The sequence below is a fragment of the Paralichthys olivaceus genome, chromosome 1, assembly GCF_024713975.1.
Source record: "Paralichthys olivaceus isolate ysfri-2021 chromosome 1, ASM2471397v2, whole genome shotgun sequence".
NCBI lineage: Eukaryota > Metazoa > Chordata > Actinopteri > Pleuronectiformes > Paralichthyidae > Paralichthys > Paralichthys olivaceus.
In genome coordinates, this window is record NC_091093.1 from 13,347,783 (window position 1) to 13,364,446 (window position 16,664).

General features: G+C 41.0%; 1 protein-coding gene and 1 long non-coding RNA gene across 9 annotated transcripts in view; one reads left to right on the forward strand and one right to left on the reverse strand.

The window, feature by feature from the left end:
• Positions 1-16,664, forward strand: part of esrrga (estrogen-related receptor gamma a) — a 135,454-nt gene that overhangs the window by 86,913 nt on the left and 31,877 nt on the right. For 6 of the 8 annotated variants that reach the window (XM_069522142.1, XM_069522116.1, XM_069522147.1 and 3 more), the window contains 2 exons: positions 3,722-3,850; positions 15,268-15,378. In XM_069522142.1, coding sequence (XP_069378243.1) covers positions 3,722-3,850; positions 15,268-15,378 — 240 coding nt within the window. The remainder of the gene's footprint in view (positions 1-3,721; positions 3,851-15,267; positions 15,379-16,664) is intronic. The other 2 variants (XM_069522123.1, XM_069522135.1) reach the window with 1 other exon arrangement.
• Positions 1,178-8,239, reverse strand: LOC138407203 (uncharacterized). The gene is made up of 3 exons (XR_011240618.1): positions 7,980-8,239; positions 4,504-4,598; positions 1,178-3,828 (listed from the first exon to the last, which is right to left on the reverse strand). It is a non-coding gene; the product is annotated as an uncharacterized lncRNA (long non-coding RNA).

Below are 16,664 nucleotides of genomic sequence, written 5' to 3' on the forward strand. Positions count from 1 at the left end.
TTTCAGACCCCTCATACATGTCTTAACAGGTTCATTAGCTAAAGCAGCACCACATTTTCCCACTATTGTCAAAATTAAGATTTACAAAAATTCTTGTTTTCTATTAAGAAATGCCTCTTGGTCTATTCTACACAACATTGATTTTTATATCAATAATTTTGTTAATCATTTGTGATTATTTATTTATATTAATTTAAATCACAGTAGAGCATTGTTAGCAACAAATCTTAGCGCTTTTTTAATCAATGTCCGTGCTACAGTACGACCGTTTGTTTGGATGCAAACTGAACAGTCTTGGATCCTCTGGAACAAATGGGCCATGACATTATCTTTGGCTACTGCACAAGCCAAACTCATCCACAGACAAGTGTGGATATGTGTTAGCCTATGTGTCTGTTTGGGGGCTTGTGCTCATCCAAATGAAAATGAGCACAGGTTATGTGTGCATATTTACCCATGCAACTGAGTTTATTTGCGGCTGCGAGTTGGAGTGTGTGTGTGTGTGTGTGTGTGTGTGTGTGTGTGTGTGTGTGTGTGTGTGTGTGTGTGTGTGTGTGGGTGTGTGTGGCTTGGCTGGAAAGCGAGGGCAGCCTCAGATGGGCAGCAGCAGACATATTGGTATGTTTCAACCCATTAGCCAATAAAACCGCAGGTAATCACCAAAAAACACTTCCAGCTGGACAGGGAGGAGAGCATGGGGGGAGGAGATGAGAGGAAAGGAGAGGAAAGCAAGATGACGAGGAAGAGGAAGAAGAGTACACCTGTTAAGATGAACAGTAAGTTGAGACACGAAATGAGAGAAAGAAGAAAGAAGGGAAAGGGTGGATCGTTCACATGGATGTAGGGAGGAATCAGTGGTGTGTGTGTGTGTGTGTGTGTGTGTGTGTGTGCGTGTGTGTGTGTGTGTGTGTGTTTGTGTCACAGCGTGGAGGAAGTGGCTCTGGCAGCTGCTGTTTCTGTGGCGTCAGTCCAGCGACACCTGACAACCTGCATCTATCACTCCCTTATTGAGAGAGAGGGATAAAGGGGAGTGAGGAGGAGGGCAAAGTATGGGAGAGGGAGGGATGGAGCAATGAAATGGGAAGACGAGAGGCAGCATGAGCAGAAGAGGGAGGTGGGGGAGAGTGGGGGAAGAGGACGGGTGGTAGGGATGGAGAACGGAGGAACGAATGAAAGGTGCAGTGACAGGGTGGTCAAACCAGGGTGTCCATGTGACTGTTCAGTTTCATTCCATGTAAAAGAAAATAACCACATCCCTCCACTTTTATTCAGTGTTACATTTTCAAAAATGTATTATACATTATGTATTATTGTATGTTTTTATATATAATAATAAGGGTTGTGCTAAGTTAAGTTGTACCTTGTAAGTTGGTCTCCTCCCTCATCCTCTACCTATAATTTATGTTGTCTTTTTATTAAGAAACCAGGGGACCATAACAAAGAAGGCCAATGGGACGGAGAGGCGGGATTTATGTCAAAGTTAGTGTGGTAGCTTCCGAAAAGGAAGAAAGAGATAGAGCACATAGAGGACTGCAGAACACACACACACATAAACATTATATTGTACAATGGTTTTCAATTGTCATGCAGCAGGTGGACATACACTCACATCTCAAAGGAGATTGCAGGGGATTTGAGGCCCTTCGCCCACCCCAGTGCACAATAAGACGCATAAAGACGGACACACACAGAGAAAGAGGGAGCTATGACATTCTGATACAAACCCTTTCATTTCTAATTTCTTCCCTATACCTGTGCTCTCAAGCAGGATGTTTATATCTATGTCCAAGCATACAAAGAGTATAGATATGAAAAATAGGTTACATGTTTCCATATTACACCTTTATACTGGCCTGTAATATAAGGTATTTTCTGAAGTGTGTGGGTACTATTGAATTTAGATGGTGTAGATTTAGGTTTTATAAACATTTATTTTTCTGTTGATATTATTTTAATCATCAAAATGGATAGAGAGCACATACCTCTGCTCAGGCCCAACAGTCCCCTTACCAAACCACATTTAAATTCACTAGTTTGTTTTCTTCAAGATTCATGAATCATAATCTGAAAAATCAACAAAAATGCAGCATAATGCCCAGGCAATCTCACAATGCTAAAGAGAAAACAAAATAGCTGGATCCACACTAAAGTTAAACTGGTTCTTCCCAGCCCCATACTACCTCTTTCCATTAGGCTCCGTGTAAATCCGCTCAGCTGTTTTTGTGCAGTCTTGTTTATAATCAAACAAACCAGTCAACAAAAGGACAGGGGTGAAAACATAACCTCCTTAATGTTTAAGTTATTTTTGCTCATTGGTTGCCCCTTCTACAGTAACACTCGACATGTCAAGCTGTTAGCATTTTTATTCCCACCTAAGCTTTAACACAGTTAGCCTAAATGCTACCCATCTTATAAGTGGCTATTTACGTCAGTTATCCATTTAGGCTCCCTCACTTGTTTAGCCCATGTTGCTAATAAGGCCTTTGCTTGACTCCCCATTAACTGACACAGATTCCATGTCGTGGCATTAGCGCAGTTATCCTTAGTTCTAGGTAAGTGTCCGTCTAAATTGCTGACTTAATCTGCTCCTCCTCTATCATCCTCATGCACAGGTTGGGTGTGCAAGCTAACTAGTCCCATTAGTAGTGTCCATTAGACTGCGAGGGCTCCCCCAGCATTTTGCATGTTTAGCCTTCCCTTTAACTAATAAGGCCGATTAATGAGTGTCTTGTTACCCATTAGGAAGTTGTTTGTGCATTTAGCCTTTTTCCCAAGCTAACTAGCCCCCTTAATCAGCCCAGTAATGAGAAACATCCTCTCCACAGCACAGCAGCAGTCAATAGTGATTGCTGTTTAGTCTGTTTCAGTGGGAGATGCATTGGCTTTCTGTGGCACTGTAATTGAAACATCTCAACACATCTTTACACAATTCTGAGTAATTGTGTGATAGTCTAAAGTGCACCTAACAAATCCACAGCTGAGATTTGACTGTGTGGAAGCAAATGTTTAGGATAAATGAGTAGAACTGGAGGAAAGTCAAGCTGAGAACAAAACTGAAACCATATGAAAAAGGACAGGAAGGCGCAGTAGGATAGGAGGTATCATTTAGACCTTAAGTATTTTGATTATATTCTCAATTATATAACACAATGCCCGTTGGCTATTGTCTGACGACAAATTAGACTCTATTTGCAATGACCAATATTGTAGTGTTTGACTGTTTACTTGCGAGCAACCAAAGCCTGCTCAAACGTGATTGATCAAACTAGAAAGAGAAAACAGAAGTCTTCAAGCCGCAATCTTGTCCCTGCAGAATGTATTTAAAGAGATTACACTGCAACACAGAGAAAAGAGCTAGTGAGGCAGCTGACAGTGAAGGTAAAAGTGGTATTAGCTCAAGCGTCATTTTTGTTGGCCAGGGTTGTGAAGTTAATAGACTTACTGTACATCAGCTAATAATCCAAGTCTCCGCTCTGCCACCAGAGAGCTAAGTTGAGCAAACTGCAGCAAGTTGTACAACCTGAACACATGAAAGTGCATAAATACACATTCAAACCTGCTTTTCAAAAGAAGGTTTAGGCTTATTTTGTTGTATATGTGACTTATAATTTCTTTTCAGGCAGCTGGATTTGAGCACTAACACTGGCAAGTTGTCGTCGATGTATCTTCTGAAATGAAATGTTTCGCTCTGTCTCTCCTCCAACATGTCTACGTGCCTCAGGCAACATCGAGTACAGCTGTCCAGCTACCAACGAGTGCGAGATCACCAAGAGGAGACGCAAGTCGTGCCAGGCCTGCCGCTTCATGAAGTGTCTGACTGTGGGCATGCTGAGGGAGGGTAAGGGAAAAGGTCTCTTACTTATCTTTCTCCGTTAACTGTGCTACATGCAGCATTGCAAAGTCCATTATTTATGTTGTGGTTAATAGAGGCCAATACAGATAAGATTTGGAAATTGGAAAGCTTTTTGCATCATGGGCTTTAAATTTGCAAGTGAATTATTCTCTGAGAAAGTAATGAAAATGTTTGAAAAAAACATTTGTATGGGTTCTTTCCTGACCCATTAAACATACTTCCACTAAGTTTCATGGTAATCTTTGTAGTAGTTTGTCATAATCCAAATAACTATCAGAAAAACAAAAACACAACCTCTGTGGTACATTTAAATACGTTTGTTACAGACTGTCAATTTATTCCCACTCTCTGTAACTGGTTTACAGTAATACAACCCTTCACATCACATCAATTTAAAACAGTGATTTCTTGATGTTATATATCAATATATATAATACTGCATGTAGCAGTACAAAGAAAATGCATTAATTCTGTTATCAGTATATTGTAATCTCTTTCTATCTGTGTCTTGTTGCCTCCTCTCTTTCATGTCCGTGTCACTTCATACTGTCTGTGTTTACGGCTGTTTCTGACTCTCTTGTCAGTCATCTTATCTTAACATCACTTAACATTGATTTAGATTCCTCTCTTCTTTTTCTGTGTATATTTACCTTTCACATCCGTATCAACTTGTTTCGTGCGGTAGTTTCCAGGACCAAACACGCGCTCAAAGACTCACTTCCAAACACTGCCTGATTTACTTCACCTGAACAAGGTTAATATAGAAATTACAGGATAATTAGGACAGCAGCAGATCAGTGGTGAAAAAAAGGTAAAAACTGGGGGACAAACAACGAGACATTTTATCTGCCCCCAAACCACTTTGATTAAATACACTCACTCTCTCATTTTTACACTCCCTCGTTGCCTCTGCCTCTTTCTCTGCCTCTCGCCTGCCCACCTCTGACCTTTCTACTCCCACTGCACTTCCAACGATGAAAGGAGGGAGAGGAGTGGTGAGGGATGAAGACAAGAGCCAATAGAAAGAGAGACAGGGGCATATTCGGAGGGTGGGGAGGCAGGGGGAGGGAGGAGGGGAGAAAGAGAGAGAGGAGAGAGATTGATTTATAGGAGCAGAGGAGAGGGACCAGGGGAGGATGAGAGGCAGGGGGAGGATGGTTGAATGAAGCAGAAAGTGTGTGAGAGAGGGACGGAGGAGAAGAGAGGAGGGTCAAGGTTGTAATTGATGGGAGACCTGGCCTACGCCCCCTACCTCAGAGTGGTCAGGGAGTGTGCCTCCGCCGACGCCTGCCAGCCCTCCCTCCATTCATTCCTGTCTTCGTCTTTACCTCCAATTCTCCCACTCAGTATTATTGTACTGCTTGTGTTGCCTTTTGTCCATCCATTCTCCTCCTCACTTCACTGTTCTCTATATACCATTGGCAACATGACATCCACACCTGCAGCTTCTACCCACCAGAACATCATCATATAAAGACCCTTACAATAGATAATAAAACCATGACCATTTTTGATTTTGATTCCAATGCTTTGTGCGTCGATCACATCTATAATATCACATTTTGATGGCTCAGAATAGAAAACAACATCGAGCACAAACATTTTCAAAAAATAAGTATTAAATGCCGCAAATTTACACCACACCAAAATGTTCGCTTGGCTGGACATTGTCACTGTGTAATATAATGAGATCAAATGACTCCATCATATGGCTCCATCTTTTATTTTGTTGCGGTGCAAAGTAATATTTTTCATTATTTGGACGGTGCTCTGCATTCTCACATACGGCACAGATGGAGGCAGGAAATTTGCATGAAGGCAACGCAAAGTGAGTGAACGTGATGCAGTGCGTGTTAATTCCAAACAGTGGGAGAAGTTCAGCCAGCCAAGATAAAACAAGGAGCTCAAACCTAAAAGAGGGGCTACATCAGTCAGTATGGAAAGTTCCACAGTATTTAAGTCAAAAGTTTAAAACAAACCCCCGACTCAGATATGCAGCACATAATGTTACACTAAGAATAAGGAAGGGAAATTATACTGTGGCATTTTACCTCGGCAGAGACATGACCACATTTTACAGGATCAAAAAAAGGTACAGGTAACAAATAATGATATGTATTATTGTGTGGATTTAAAATGATATGACATTAAATTCATATCACCCAGCCTAACGTCAAAGTATTCTTTCAGGCTGAAAAATGTTGTAGAATAGTAGAAGATAACTCACACAGTTAAAAACACAGTGTTAGAATCTTGGAGCCTCATCAGTGCCTCCAACAACCCAAATTTCACTGCAAAAGAATGTTCCACTCTCTTTCTTTCCTCTGTATTCTCACTCTATCTCTCTAACTCACACAAACACACATACTCAACAAACACACATATTCCCAACAAGCTGCTGTCGTAGCATTTGTTCTCCCAGTCGATCTGACATAGGCAGAACCTATGTCTCATCTCCTGTTTTGTCTCGTGTGCGGCCACAACCACACACATGCGAGTAGATGTAATGTAGACAGTCAGCTTAGACTGCAACCTCCTACTGAAAACAGAAACCACAGCGCCCATGTTGATAAACTTAAAACAGCGAGTGAATATGTTTTTATTGAGAATCTCCAATCACTTAAAACATATTTGTATTAATTTTGAGTATAAATAGGTTCATAAATTCAGATTTTGATGTGGAAGTTTACATGCTGTGAATTTATAGGAAGTCCTTGGTTTACCACTAAGGGGGTGAAACGGGGTAGGGGAACTTTTTCCTGTCAGGCCATTTAATGTTTGAATACATATATCACACTAACCTCTCCAATGCAATGGCTGGAACTGCTTCTCTGTGGCGAGGCATTCACCCTGACAATGATCTGGACGAGGGGGACCACCCTCATGTTAGTCTACTGTTATATGCAATTTTTTTAATCACAAAAATAAATTGGGCTATCATGATTTTATTTTGTATTTTGTCTCAAGGGTCAGGTCATGATATTTTGCGGGACACAACCCAAATGTTCCCCGTTAACCACTAATTTTGTGGCACTAAGATGTAGTGTGTATGTGTGTGTGTAGCTGAGGGAGATGTGTTTCTGTCCTGAGCAGGCAAACAAATAGCTGCCTTTTGTTGCCACTGATTCCTTGTTCCACCTACATACATCATGCACACACACATACACGTAGACCTACATATATATACATCAACATGACAGACCGCAGCCACCCCATTTGTTGTGCTGGGTGTGAATTTAATACAAAGGGTCCCACTTTACATATGAATAAGGGTCATTTAGGAAATTGATACTTTCATTTTCTTATATTTTCTCATTTTCACTCTTTTTGAACCCATGGGAAATTTGGAAAAGATCACCCTCGATATAAAAGAGCTAAACATATGTCTTCACCTTTGCTTTGTGCTGCTGGAGGTGTGTGAATGTTCAAATGTATAAATAGAATTTCCCATTATTCGTGAAGCAGGAGTGCATCCTGTAGATCTACTAAATATCTCCATTAACATCCCAGTGAATTACTAAGACAAATCAGAAAAGGCTAAAAAACAAATTATTTCACAGAGAATTAGACCTACTCTGGAATTATTCCTTTAATTGAAATCAGCCTTTAAGATATGTTTTGTTTCAATAATAAATGTTTGCTCACCAAATTTCATATTTTTACAGTTAAATGATAATTAGAAAAGCACCAATCTAATTCTGATCTCAGATATTGGTCTACTGCTGACTCCAGATTTGGTATCAGTGACAATATGGCCCATGATATTCAATTAAATTCTGTGATATTCTTTTTTATGTCTATGATCTTTTTTTCACCAAGATGCTGGTGCAATACTGTTCATTTCAATCATGAATGACAGTTCGGTACATTTCTATGCATTATATGTAGGCTATTTGTTATTCGTTTGTTTCACAAAGTGAGAAAATCGATGTTTAAGTCAAACCTGGTGTTGCTTCACACGAAAGAGTCCGTCCAGTATCTTCCACACAACAAAGCATGTCAGCCCATAACCAACCGTTATTAACAGTTACCAGGAAACAAGACTGAAAAAGCTGGACACTCAATAATAACATTGATGAACATGATGGCTGTGGTATACTACTACCTGGTTAAACATGTTACCTACCTGAACCATCGCCCACTGTGCTGCATGACGCCAGTCTGGGTGTTAGCATCGTGGCAGCAGAGCTGAATAGATGATAATGGTAAGTGGCTTGATCAGTTAGCATCAGAGCTAACTGTGGTTGTCAGGGGCTAGCTGGCGGGAGAAAGGTGAAGATAAAGTGGGAAGGGTGGTGTGTGTGTGTGTGTGTGTGTGTGTGTGTGTGTGTGTGTGTGTGTGTGTGTGTGTGTGTGTGTGTGTGTGTGTGTGTGGGATGCTGTAGTTTACCCCTTAGGGCAAGATCTGCCTCAAATTAGCTTTGTCGCCCTGGGAGACAGAGAGGGTGAGAGGAAGAGCAAGTGAGGCAGCAATAAGTGTGTGTGCGTGTGTGTGTGTAATACAGAGAGAGAGAGAGAGAGAGAGAGAGAGGGCAGAACAAGAGGCCAGAGGCCAGTAAACCAACTCGTAAACTAAGCCGTTTGTCTACATGTTCTCTTAAACACGCACCTGATCATTTGAATTCGCACACACTCGCTCACTATTGGATTTTCTCACCCTCTACTGTGAGGAGGAGAGGAGAGGAGAGGAGAGAAGGGGGTAAACTGAAGGAATGAAGGAACATGCGGCACCCACCCACCAATATGTAGCAACTAATTTCTGGACCAAGGCAATTAAAAGGCCTGACTATATTATGAGAACTTCCCCTCTGGCAATGGCTGTCTGTCCATTTTTAATGAGGTCATAATGATGCGTCAGCTGAAGAGCGAAAGGTCACAGGGGCGGTGCTTAAATCTGCCTAGAGAGCGGGGAGGGTGGAGTGACAGAGGAGTATAATTGCAGGTAAAAGATTTAATGAAAAATATTGAAACAGGAGATTGATGAAGGAGAACGTGGTTTCCAACAAATGTTAACCACATAAAATACATTTTGACATGATTTTATTTAGCTGGCAAATAAAGGAACACCAACAAGCAATATAGCTGTCACAGTTATTTCCATTTATACACAAAGTGCAAGGCAGGACATAATATATTCAACATCAGTACTAATTTGTGCAAATGTCATGTACAGAATACAAAACACAGATCACACATTTGAACATGAAAGGCTTTGGCAGAGGCACACGGTCCAGGAGCCAGCAATATTCAGTATGCATGTTCACCCTACATATGGTCATATTGACAGATTTGCTCCCTTACAACAGAGCATCTTTGATGATGGCACGTCTGATGAATAATGGTTAAACAGACAGAATGTGTTGAATCCAAAACCAAAGCCTCCGTCTCTGTAATGCCATAAATGGCCAGCTGGATTCAGATGGTAGACTACTAGAGAGAAAAGTCCACAGACTGCAAATATAAACCTTGGCACACTGCCACACTGCCACACACACACACACACACACACACACACACACACACACACACACACACTAACAGCTCGTGCCAACTTTGGCCGTGCTCCCCACGGCCTCTAAGACCTAATGAGTGAGATCGGGTGGAAGGCCCCAGTCTGTGTGAATGTCGGGGTGTGTGTGTGTGTGATGTGTGTGGATATACAGCTGGTGGTGTGCGTCATAACTCTCCTTATAGCTCAACGTTCCTGACCGCTGGTATCCAATCTCATCGCTCCGCGCACATGCAGTCACGTGCACCACAATCAAAACAACTGGCGATACAAGTTTACTTACAATATAGAAACACAGTTTGTCTCTAACACATTTCTCTAAACATGTGAGCAATTAAATGGTAAATGTGCAGTTATATAGAGACAACTCAAAGCACTCAGTCTCATTCAGTGCGTCCATATGTAGCACACGTTCATACATCCCATTCACTCACACTGACGGCACAGCTGGCAGGGAAGGTTTTGTGTCCAGTGTCATACTAAAGGACTCTTTAAGATGCAAGCGGAGGGAGCTGGGGATTGAACCACCAACCTTCTGATGAGTGGATGCCCCACTCTACCTCCTGAAACACGGCCACAATGCAAGTTGAAATTAAAAGGAATAAGTGGTTTAGTGGATGGTAGACAGCAGGAAAAATGGGGAGAGTACAAGGCGATGTGAGGAAAGAATGAAAGCAGAGGATGAGGGAGCAAGTGACGAGGAGAGGGGAGGAGAGAAGAGGTCGGGGAAACAGGCGAGTGCCAGACAACCGGTGGCGTCTGGTGTTCCCCCCACGGGAAACTTGTAGCTAAATCTAGCCCTGTAGTGTCTGTCCTGAGTGTGTGTGTGTGTGTGAGTGGCATCTGGTTGCATCCAAGCTAGAACGGAGCAATAATGGGAATACTGTGACGAGAGATCTCCCTAAGTGGTCCGCTCTCCTTCACATACACTTTTCTCTCCATTTGTCTGGAGGAGAGACCTTTGACCTTCACTGATCCTTAAATGGTCAAAATTATCAATTGCAATAAAGAATACAACATTGTACAGGACCCGAATCCCATATATAAACAGAAAAAAGACAATAAAAAAATACACATTCCATGATTCAAAATTAAGACTATAGTATTGTTGCATAAAGCATATCCATATATGCAAAAGAAAAGAAAAGAAAAATTGTCGGTTAGAAATAATTTTATAATACAAAAACTTTTTGAGTTCCATGTCTGAAAGGCACAAGGTCTTTCTTTCTTTTGAATTGTCCTACTGAGCCAGATGCTAGTTTTAGCTTTACCTATCAGAAAGGTGACACATCTGTGATGCTGTGTTCCTATAGGACCAATAACAAACAGGTTAAAGATTCTAAAACTTTTCCTACATTTCTGAGCAGCCTCTGAAGCACAGAGGAACGAGGGTTCAGTCTAGAACGACTGAGCCTGAGAAAATATATGTGCCACATGTCTGCTTGTAGCCACAGCCCCATGTATGTGGCAGAAAGAATTCCCATCCAGACAAATTCAGATATCACAGATGGGAGTAGAACTATTTGTGTTTTTTATTATCTAACTGCTCTGGGACTTGTAATTTATTTATTTAACATTTAACATTTTCATTCATAAAATCTAGCCTGTTATTTTCAGCTTTATGTTTCAGTGCAATGCTTTCATCACAGTGAATTTCATAAGCATGAGCTGAAAGGAAAAAAGGTCTGTCAGTGTGGAAAAGGCTGCAGCTTCACACACATGCCCACATTCACAGAAACACACACACCAACACATTCACACACCAGTGACAGCCACCTGCCCGCTGCCTCAGGCAGAGCTGTTCTGATCTGTTCTGGTCTAAACAAACGTCACTGCATGACACTACACACACTTTTCTCTCTCAACCTCCCCCCAACACTCTCTCTTTCCTGCTCTCTTTTTCTCTCCTCTTTAATATTTTTCTGTAATTAAAAAACAAAATCTTTAATTTCATCAATTTTGCAGAGATTCACTTTCTAAATTTTTAACTCATCTTTCTCTCTTTCACTTATGTGTTTCTTTGTCTTTCTTTACACACACACACACACACACACACGCACACACACACACACACACACACACACACACAGACACAGACAGACACAGACACCCCCCCGGTGGATTTGAATCAGTCTGTTGTCTTGCCCAATCTACTGGTCCATCACTTCTTAAACCCACATAGGAAAACCCTATATGTTATTACATCAACACGTTTGTTGAACACACACACACACAGACACACAAACACACAAAGCGTGACAACCTGGTCCGTGGTGGAACAGAGACCTCAACCTTGTAACATCTTCAATTACCATAAAACTACTCCTCTCTTTCTCGCTCACTCCCTCACCCTCTCATTGTTTCCTATTGAAATGCTCTCTCCCTCTTGGGCTGTCTGTCATCCCTCCTTCCCTTCACTCCAAACAAATTTTATTTGTCTTCCCACTCTGTCCCCACACTCCTCTTCGGCCTTTCACTCTCTTGTTCTCTTATCATATCATTGACCATCTGAAATCAATCCATTCCTCTCTTCCTCTCGCTTTCCACGCTCGCAGCCTCTCTCTTCAAAACCACTTAGGTGTCAGAGGCATTTCACTTGCAATCCCTCAACTATTCAAGAACACACACACACCAAACACACACACACGCTAACACAGAAAGACGCCAGCACAGTGTGAAATCTATGCTGATGTGATCAGTGCAGATCGTCATATTGACAGACACCAATATTACCAGGATAGGAATGATTCACCTTCATCACTGTCACTGTGTGTGTGTGTGTGTGTGTGTAGGAATGTGTACACATCTTGTGTTCGACGTGTGAGAATAAAAACTTGTATGTTCCTCATTTTTAAAGTGTATACAAGTAGAAGCAGTAGACTGAGTAGAGGTGTACTGTTAGCTGACATAATAATTAAAGCATATAATTGAGGTGTTTAACCTCTGTGGATTCCTCCCTCTTTTGATTTCATGGATCTGTCCTTTTCTCTCATTCCATCCATTTCTCATTTCCTTTTATTAGCCCTCACTTCATCCTCTTTCATTTCACTATTTTTTCTCATTCTCCTTTCTTCTTTTGTTTACAAGCCCATCCATTACTTCCACCTCCTCTACTCCTCTTATTTCACAACCTATGCTCCTCTTTTCTCCTCTGTTCTCTTCTCTTTCTTTTTCCATAATCGCCCATTAATGCATTTTATCATTTCTATCTAAATTTTATTTCTTTTCTCTCAACTTTTTGTTCCATTCCTTACCCATTCCCCGTCCAATTATTCTGCTCTATTCTTTTTCCTCTTTACATTTTTTTATCCGTACATTTTCCTCCCTTCAACCCTTTTCCTCTCCTCTCCTCTCACCCATTCTTTATGATTTGAAGGCTCATTTGTTAAAAGGAGGTAGAGCACCCTTACTCTCCCTCTTGCCTCCTCCTGTCTCTTTTTTGTGGGCTTTGGAAATATAATTTTCAATTTTTAATTTGATTCATTTAGATTTGATCATTAATCAGCGCTGGGAGAGAGTTAATTTGGTGGAAAATAGATGAGGTAGTTAGAGAGGGCTCTTTATGAAGTGAGCTCAGCGCAGCATTGGCTCTTTTAGGTATAAAGGAAAGAGAAAAATTGAGAGTCTGCTTGTTAAAGCGAATTTGTGCTGCAGAGGAATAAGTGTGTGCATATTTTTTTTGCATGCAAGACAGACGCAGAGTAGAAGAATTATTGCAAAAGACAGTCTGCTTTTTTACAGATGCTGGAATCTTTTAGCAACAATTAATCGTTACCATATTTATTTTAATGAGTAAACAAATCTCCTCTTCCAGAGTCTGTGTTGTGTCTGTAGGTGACGGTACCATTGATAAAACTGGTGGAACCAGGCCTGTTTTTGCATACGACAGGTTTAAGTGTTCTGTTACTCAAACTAAATATGTGACCTCAGCAGGAGGTCTAGGCGTATCATAGATATACATTTAATGCTTCGGACACAGACACTACAAAAATGTGAAACCTATCATTTTTCCCAATATTTCTTTCCGACACCATCACATTGCATTGAATTTCTCTTTGAATGCATGAAACCATATGACTGAAATATTTCACCTGTAATCTTTACACATTCACCTTCTGATTTAGGTTCTTCATATCAAGCCCTTTCTTTAATTCAGTCTGTATACATCCTCACTATCTAAACCTCCAACCTTTCTCTCCCCTTCTACCTTTTCCTGTTCCTGCCTTCACTCTGTCTCTGTCTCCTCCTCTGACCAGCCACTGACCCAGGCTGTGGGAGCATGCTGCTTGTTGGGGGCTTACCCAAACACCAGATGAGGATGTGGGTTAGAGAAATGTAGGGAGTGTGAATGTGTGTGTAGAAGAGAGAGAAAGCAGGAAATGTGTGTGTGAGTGGGTTTGTACCCCCTGGTGTTAAGAGTTTCTTGACCGTTAGCTGACACTGGCCCCCCCACTGTACCTGGACTGTCAGTCCTTCTGTCTACCTATCCCCATCTCAAACACGCACACGTGCACCTACACACAGATGCATGTCATGTTCAGTTCACTGAGTAGAACGATGCTTGCGTTTGTTGGGGGTTTTTCAAAGACTAAAATTCCTGAGAGAACGTTGTGAAGTGCTTTGAATAAAAGCAGCCACCAAATGTAGGCTACACAAATTAAACAAGGAAACGCAAACGATATAACCAACTTTAAATGGACAAACATGCACCCTGATATGTTTTACTTCTTTTTGGCATTAAAAAGTATTTGTGTTAAATCTCTTAGGTGTGTCATCTTCAACGTGGTCAGTACATTTCTCAGAAGATTTACATCTGCTGTCTCACTCTTTTTAGATCTTTCTGTACATTTGAATGAAATCCTCAATGTTTTTTTGTGTCAGATAACCTTTTAAATCAGTGGTTGTGTAGGAGATAATATATATTTTTTGTTTAAATGTGTATCTTTTTATTGTTGTCAGTATCTAATTCTATACGTCCACTTCTCAGATCACTCAGTCAGTGTGTTCAATATTAGGATAACTTCTTATTCTGTAGACAGTCAGTTGACAAAGAGTGTTCTCGAAGTCTGCTCAGCGTTAGTGGCTTTTACTGGTTGCGTTAACATCCCATTTGCTTGTATTTATTTTGATGGCACTGCAGCTGCTGTGGCTGCCAGAAATGTAAAATCAGTCTTGTTTTTGCTGAAAGAGCCAAGCGTGATTTCATCAAATCAGCAATTCAAAATACTTTTATTCACATGGTCAGAGGTTGAAATATGGTAAACTGAAATAAAAGTTAACATCATGAAGAAATTACTTGATTTATAGTACAAATAGTCAGATAAAAACCTGAAAATTACATTAAGATATAAAAGGAGAAAAAGAGATGGGTCATTAATTTTATTTCTGAATGTTGTATACAAAATAATCACTCACGAGTTCATTTTTGAAACATTTTACTGGCCTTTTACATTCCTCCTCTCCTCTCCTCCTCCAGGGTACATGACACCTCTGTCTTCCTTATCCATCTTTAAGTGGTAACCACGGTAACATCCAATCCCCTAAGAGATAGGCCTAATTAAATTAGGAGTCCTTTGTGTCAATTAATTAACGAGACAGAGAGAGAAAGACAGAGATTGGGCAAGAGACAGGAAAAAGAGTCAGAAACCCACAGAGACAAAGTGAGAGAGAGAGAGAGAGAGTAGTAGAGAGAGAGAGAGGCCTTGTACTCAAATGGTATCCCAATAAAATTCTGCTGGCTGTAAACTCATAAGTGACACACAAATACAAACATTACATGCATGTGCTACACTACATACTTCATCCGTCTGTGTCTCTTTCCCTTCTGCTCTGTTTTCTTGCTTACTAACAGATTTGTTATTTTCCTTGTGGTGCACAATGCATTGACACATACCTCTTCCTACAGGTGTTCGTCTGGACAGGGTTCGTGGTGGGAGACAGAAGTATAAGCGCCGGATAGACGCAGACAACAGTCCATACCTGAATCCACAACTGGCTCTACCCCCCAAGAAGCCATGTAAGAACACATACACAAACAAACAAAATATGTGGTAAAAGAATGTGCATCAGTCCTCTTCTGTTTGAGGTTGAAGAGTGATTCTCAAGGACGAGAAGTTTTATCCCATCCTCAGAACACTGTAACTCATACACTACATATACGCTGACATTATATATAGAGGGGACAATAATACAACTGACAACACACAAATAAAGTCCTCTAGAGATACACAGGAAATATTCCAATTCAAATATATTATATCACTCGGTAGTTCATGTAGTAGGCAGGAGGTGTTGTTTAGAGACCAGAAGTACAAAGGGCCACCTTTCTATTAGTTTCTGTGTTAATGGAAACAGTTGGACAGTAAAAGCATTGAAACACACACACACACACACACACACACACACACACACCCACACACACACACACACACACACATAAATAGACACAGGGTAGTGAGAAGCCCATCTGTTTGGGAAGGAGTTTATCTCCCCGTCTCTACTGCTACCAGTTTGGGGTCATAACATTTTATATGTGTAATATTTCACTGTAAAGGTATTCATTTAGCGTGGACTGGATTGGCTGCGTTTTTAAAAGAATAAAACCATCGCCAAAGACTGATGATTGAAAAATTAACAAGGGAGAGCGAGAGCGAGAGCGAGTGAGTGAGCGAGTGAGAATGACAGGGAGACAGCAGAAGGGGAGAGGGAGAGAGGGTAAGAGAGAAGGGGAGGCGGGGGTAGGGTTGACTAGCCAAAACTCTAATCCGGATTAAATCCAATCTGGCAACCACATCAAACTAGAGTTAGCTCTCTAGCTAACTGTCTGCTCGTGCACACAACACACACACACACACACACACACACACACACACACACACACATGTTGTGCAGATTGAGCAGTGTTTAGCAGCTTGGTCCCTAAAGCCCATTTTGCTTAAAGCTGGAGCATATTCTGCTTTAGGCCAATATGCTGAATGGCTGCACAACATCTTACCAGAGCTTCTGCACAACTAATCATTGAAATGATGGGATAATGTGAGTGTGTGTACACAACATTAGCATAACCCTCATTGCTTTTATTTATAGGACAGTGTGAACATGAATCATTTACTTAAATCACCAGCGACTAGAAATAGTTATTAATCCCTTTGATAAATTATTTCCTTCATATAGAATTTATATGAACACAAACCTAACAAATCCATGCTTGAAAGACAAAAACTATGGGGTTTGACGTCGACTTCCTACGCCGCTTTTTCTTTCTCCCTCACAGTCTCACACAGTCAATGTCTCACTCTCTCT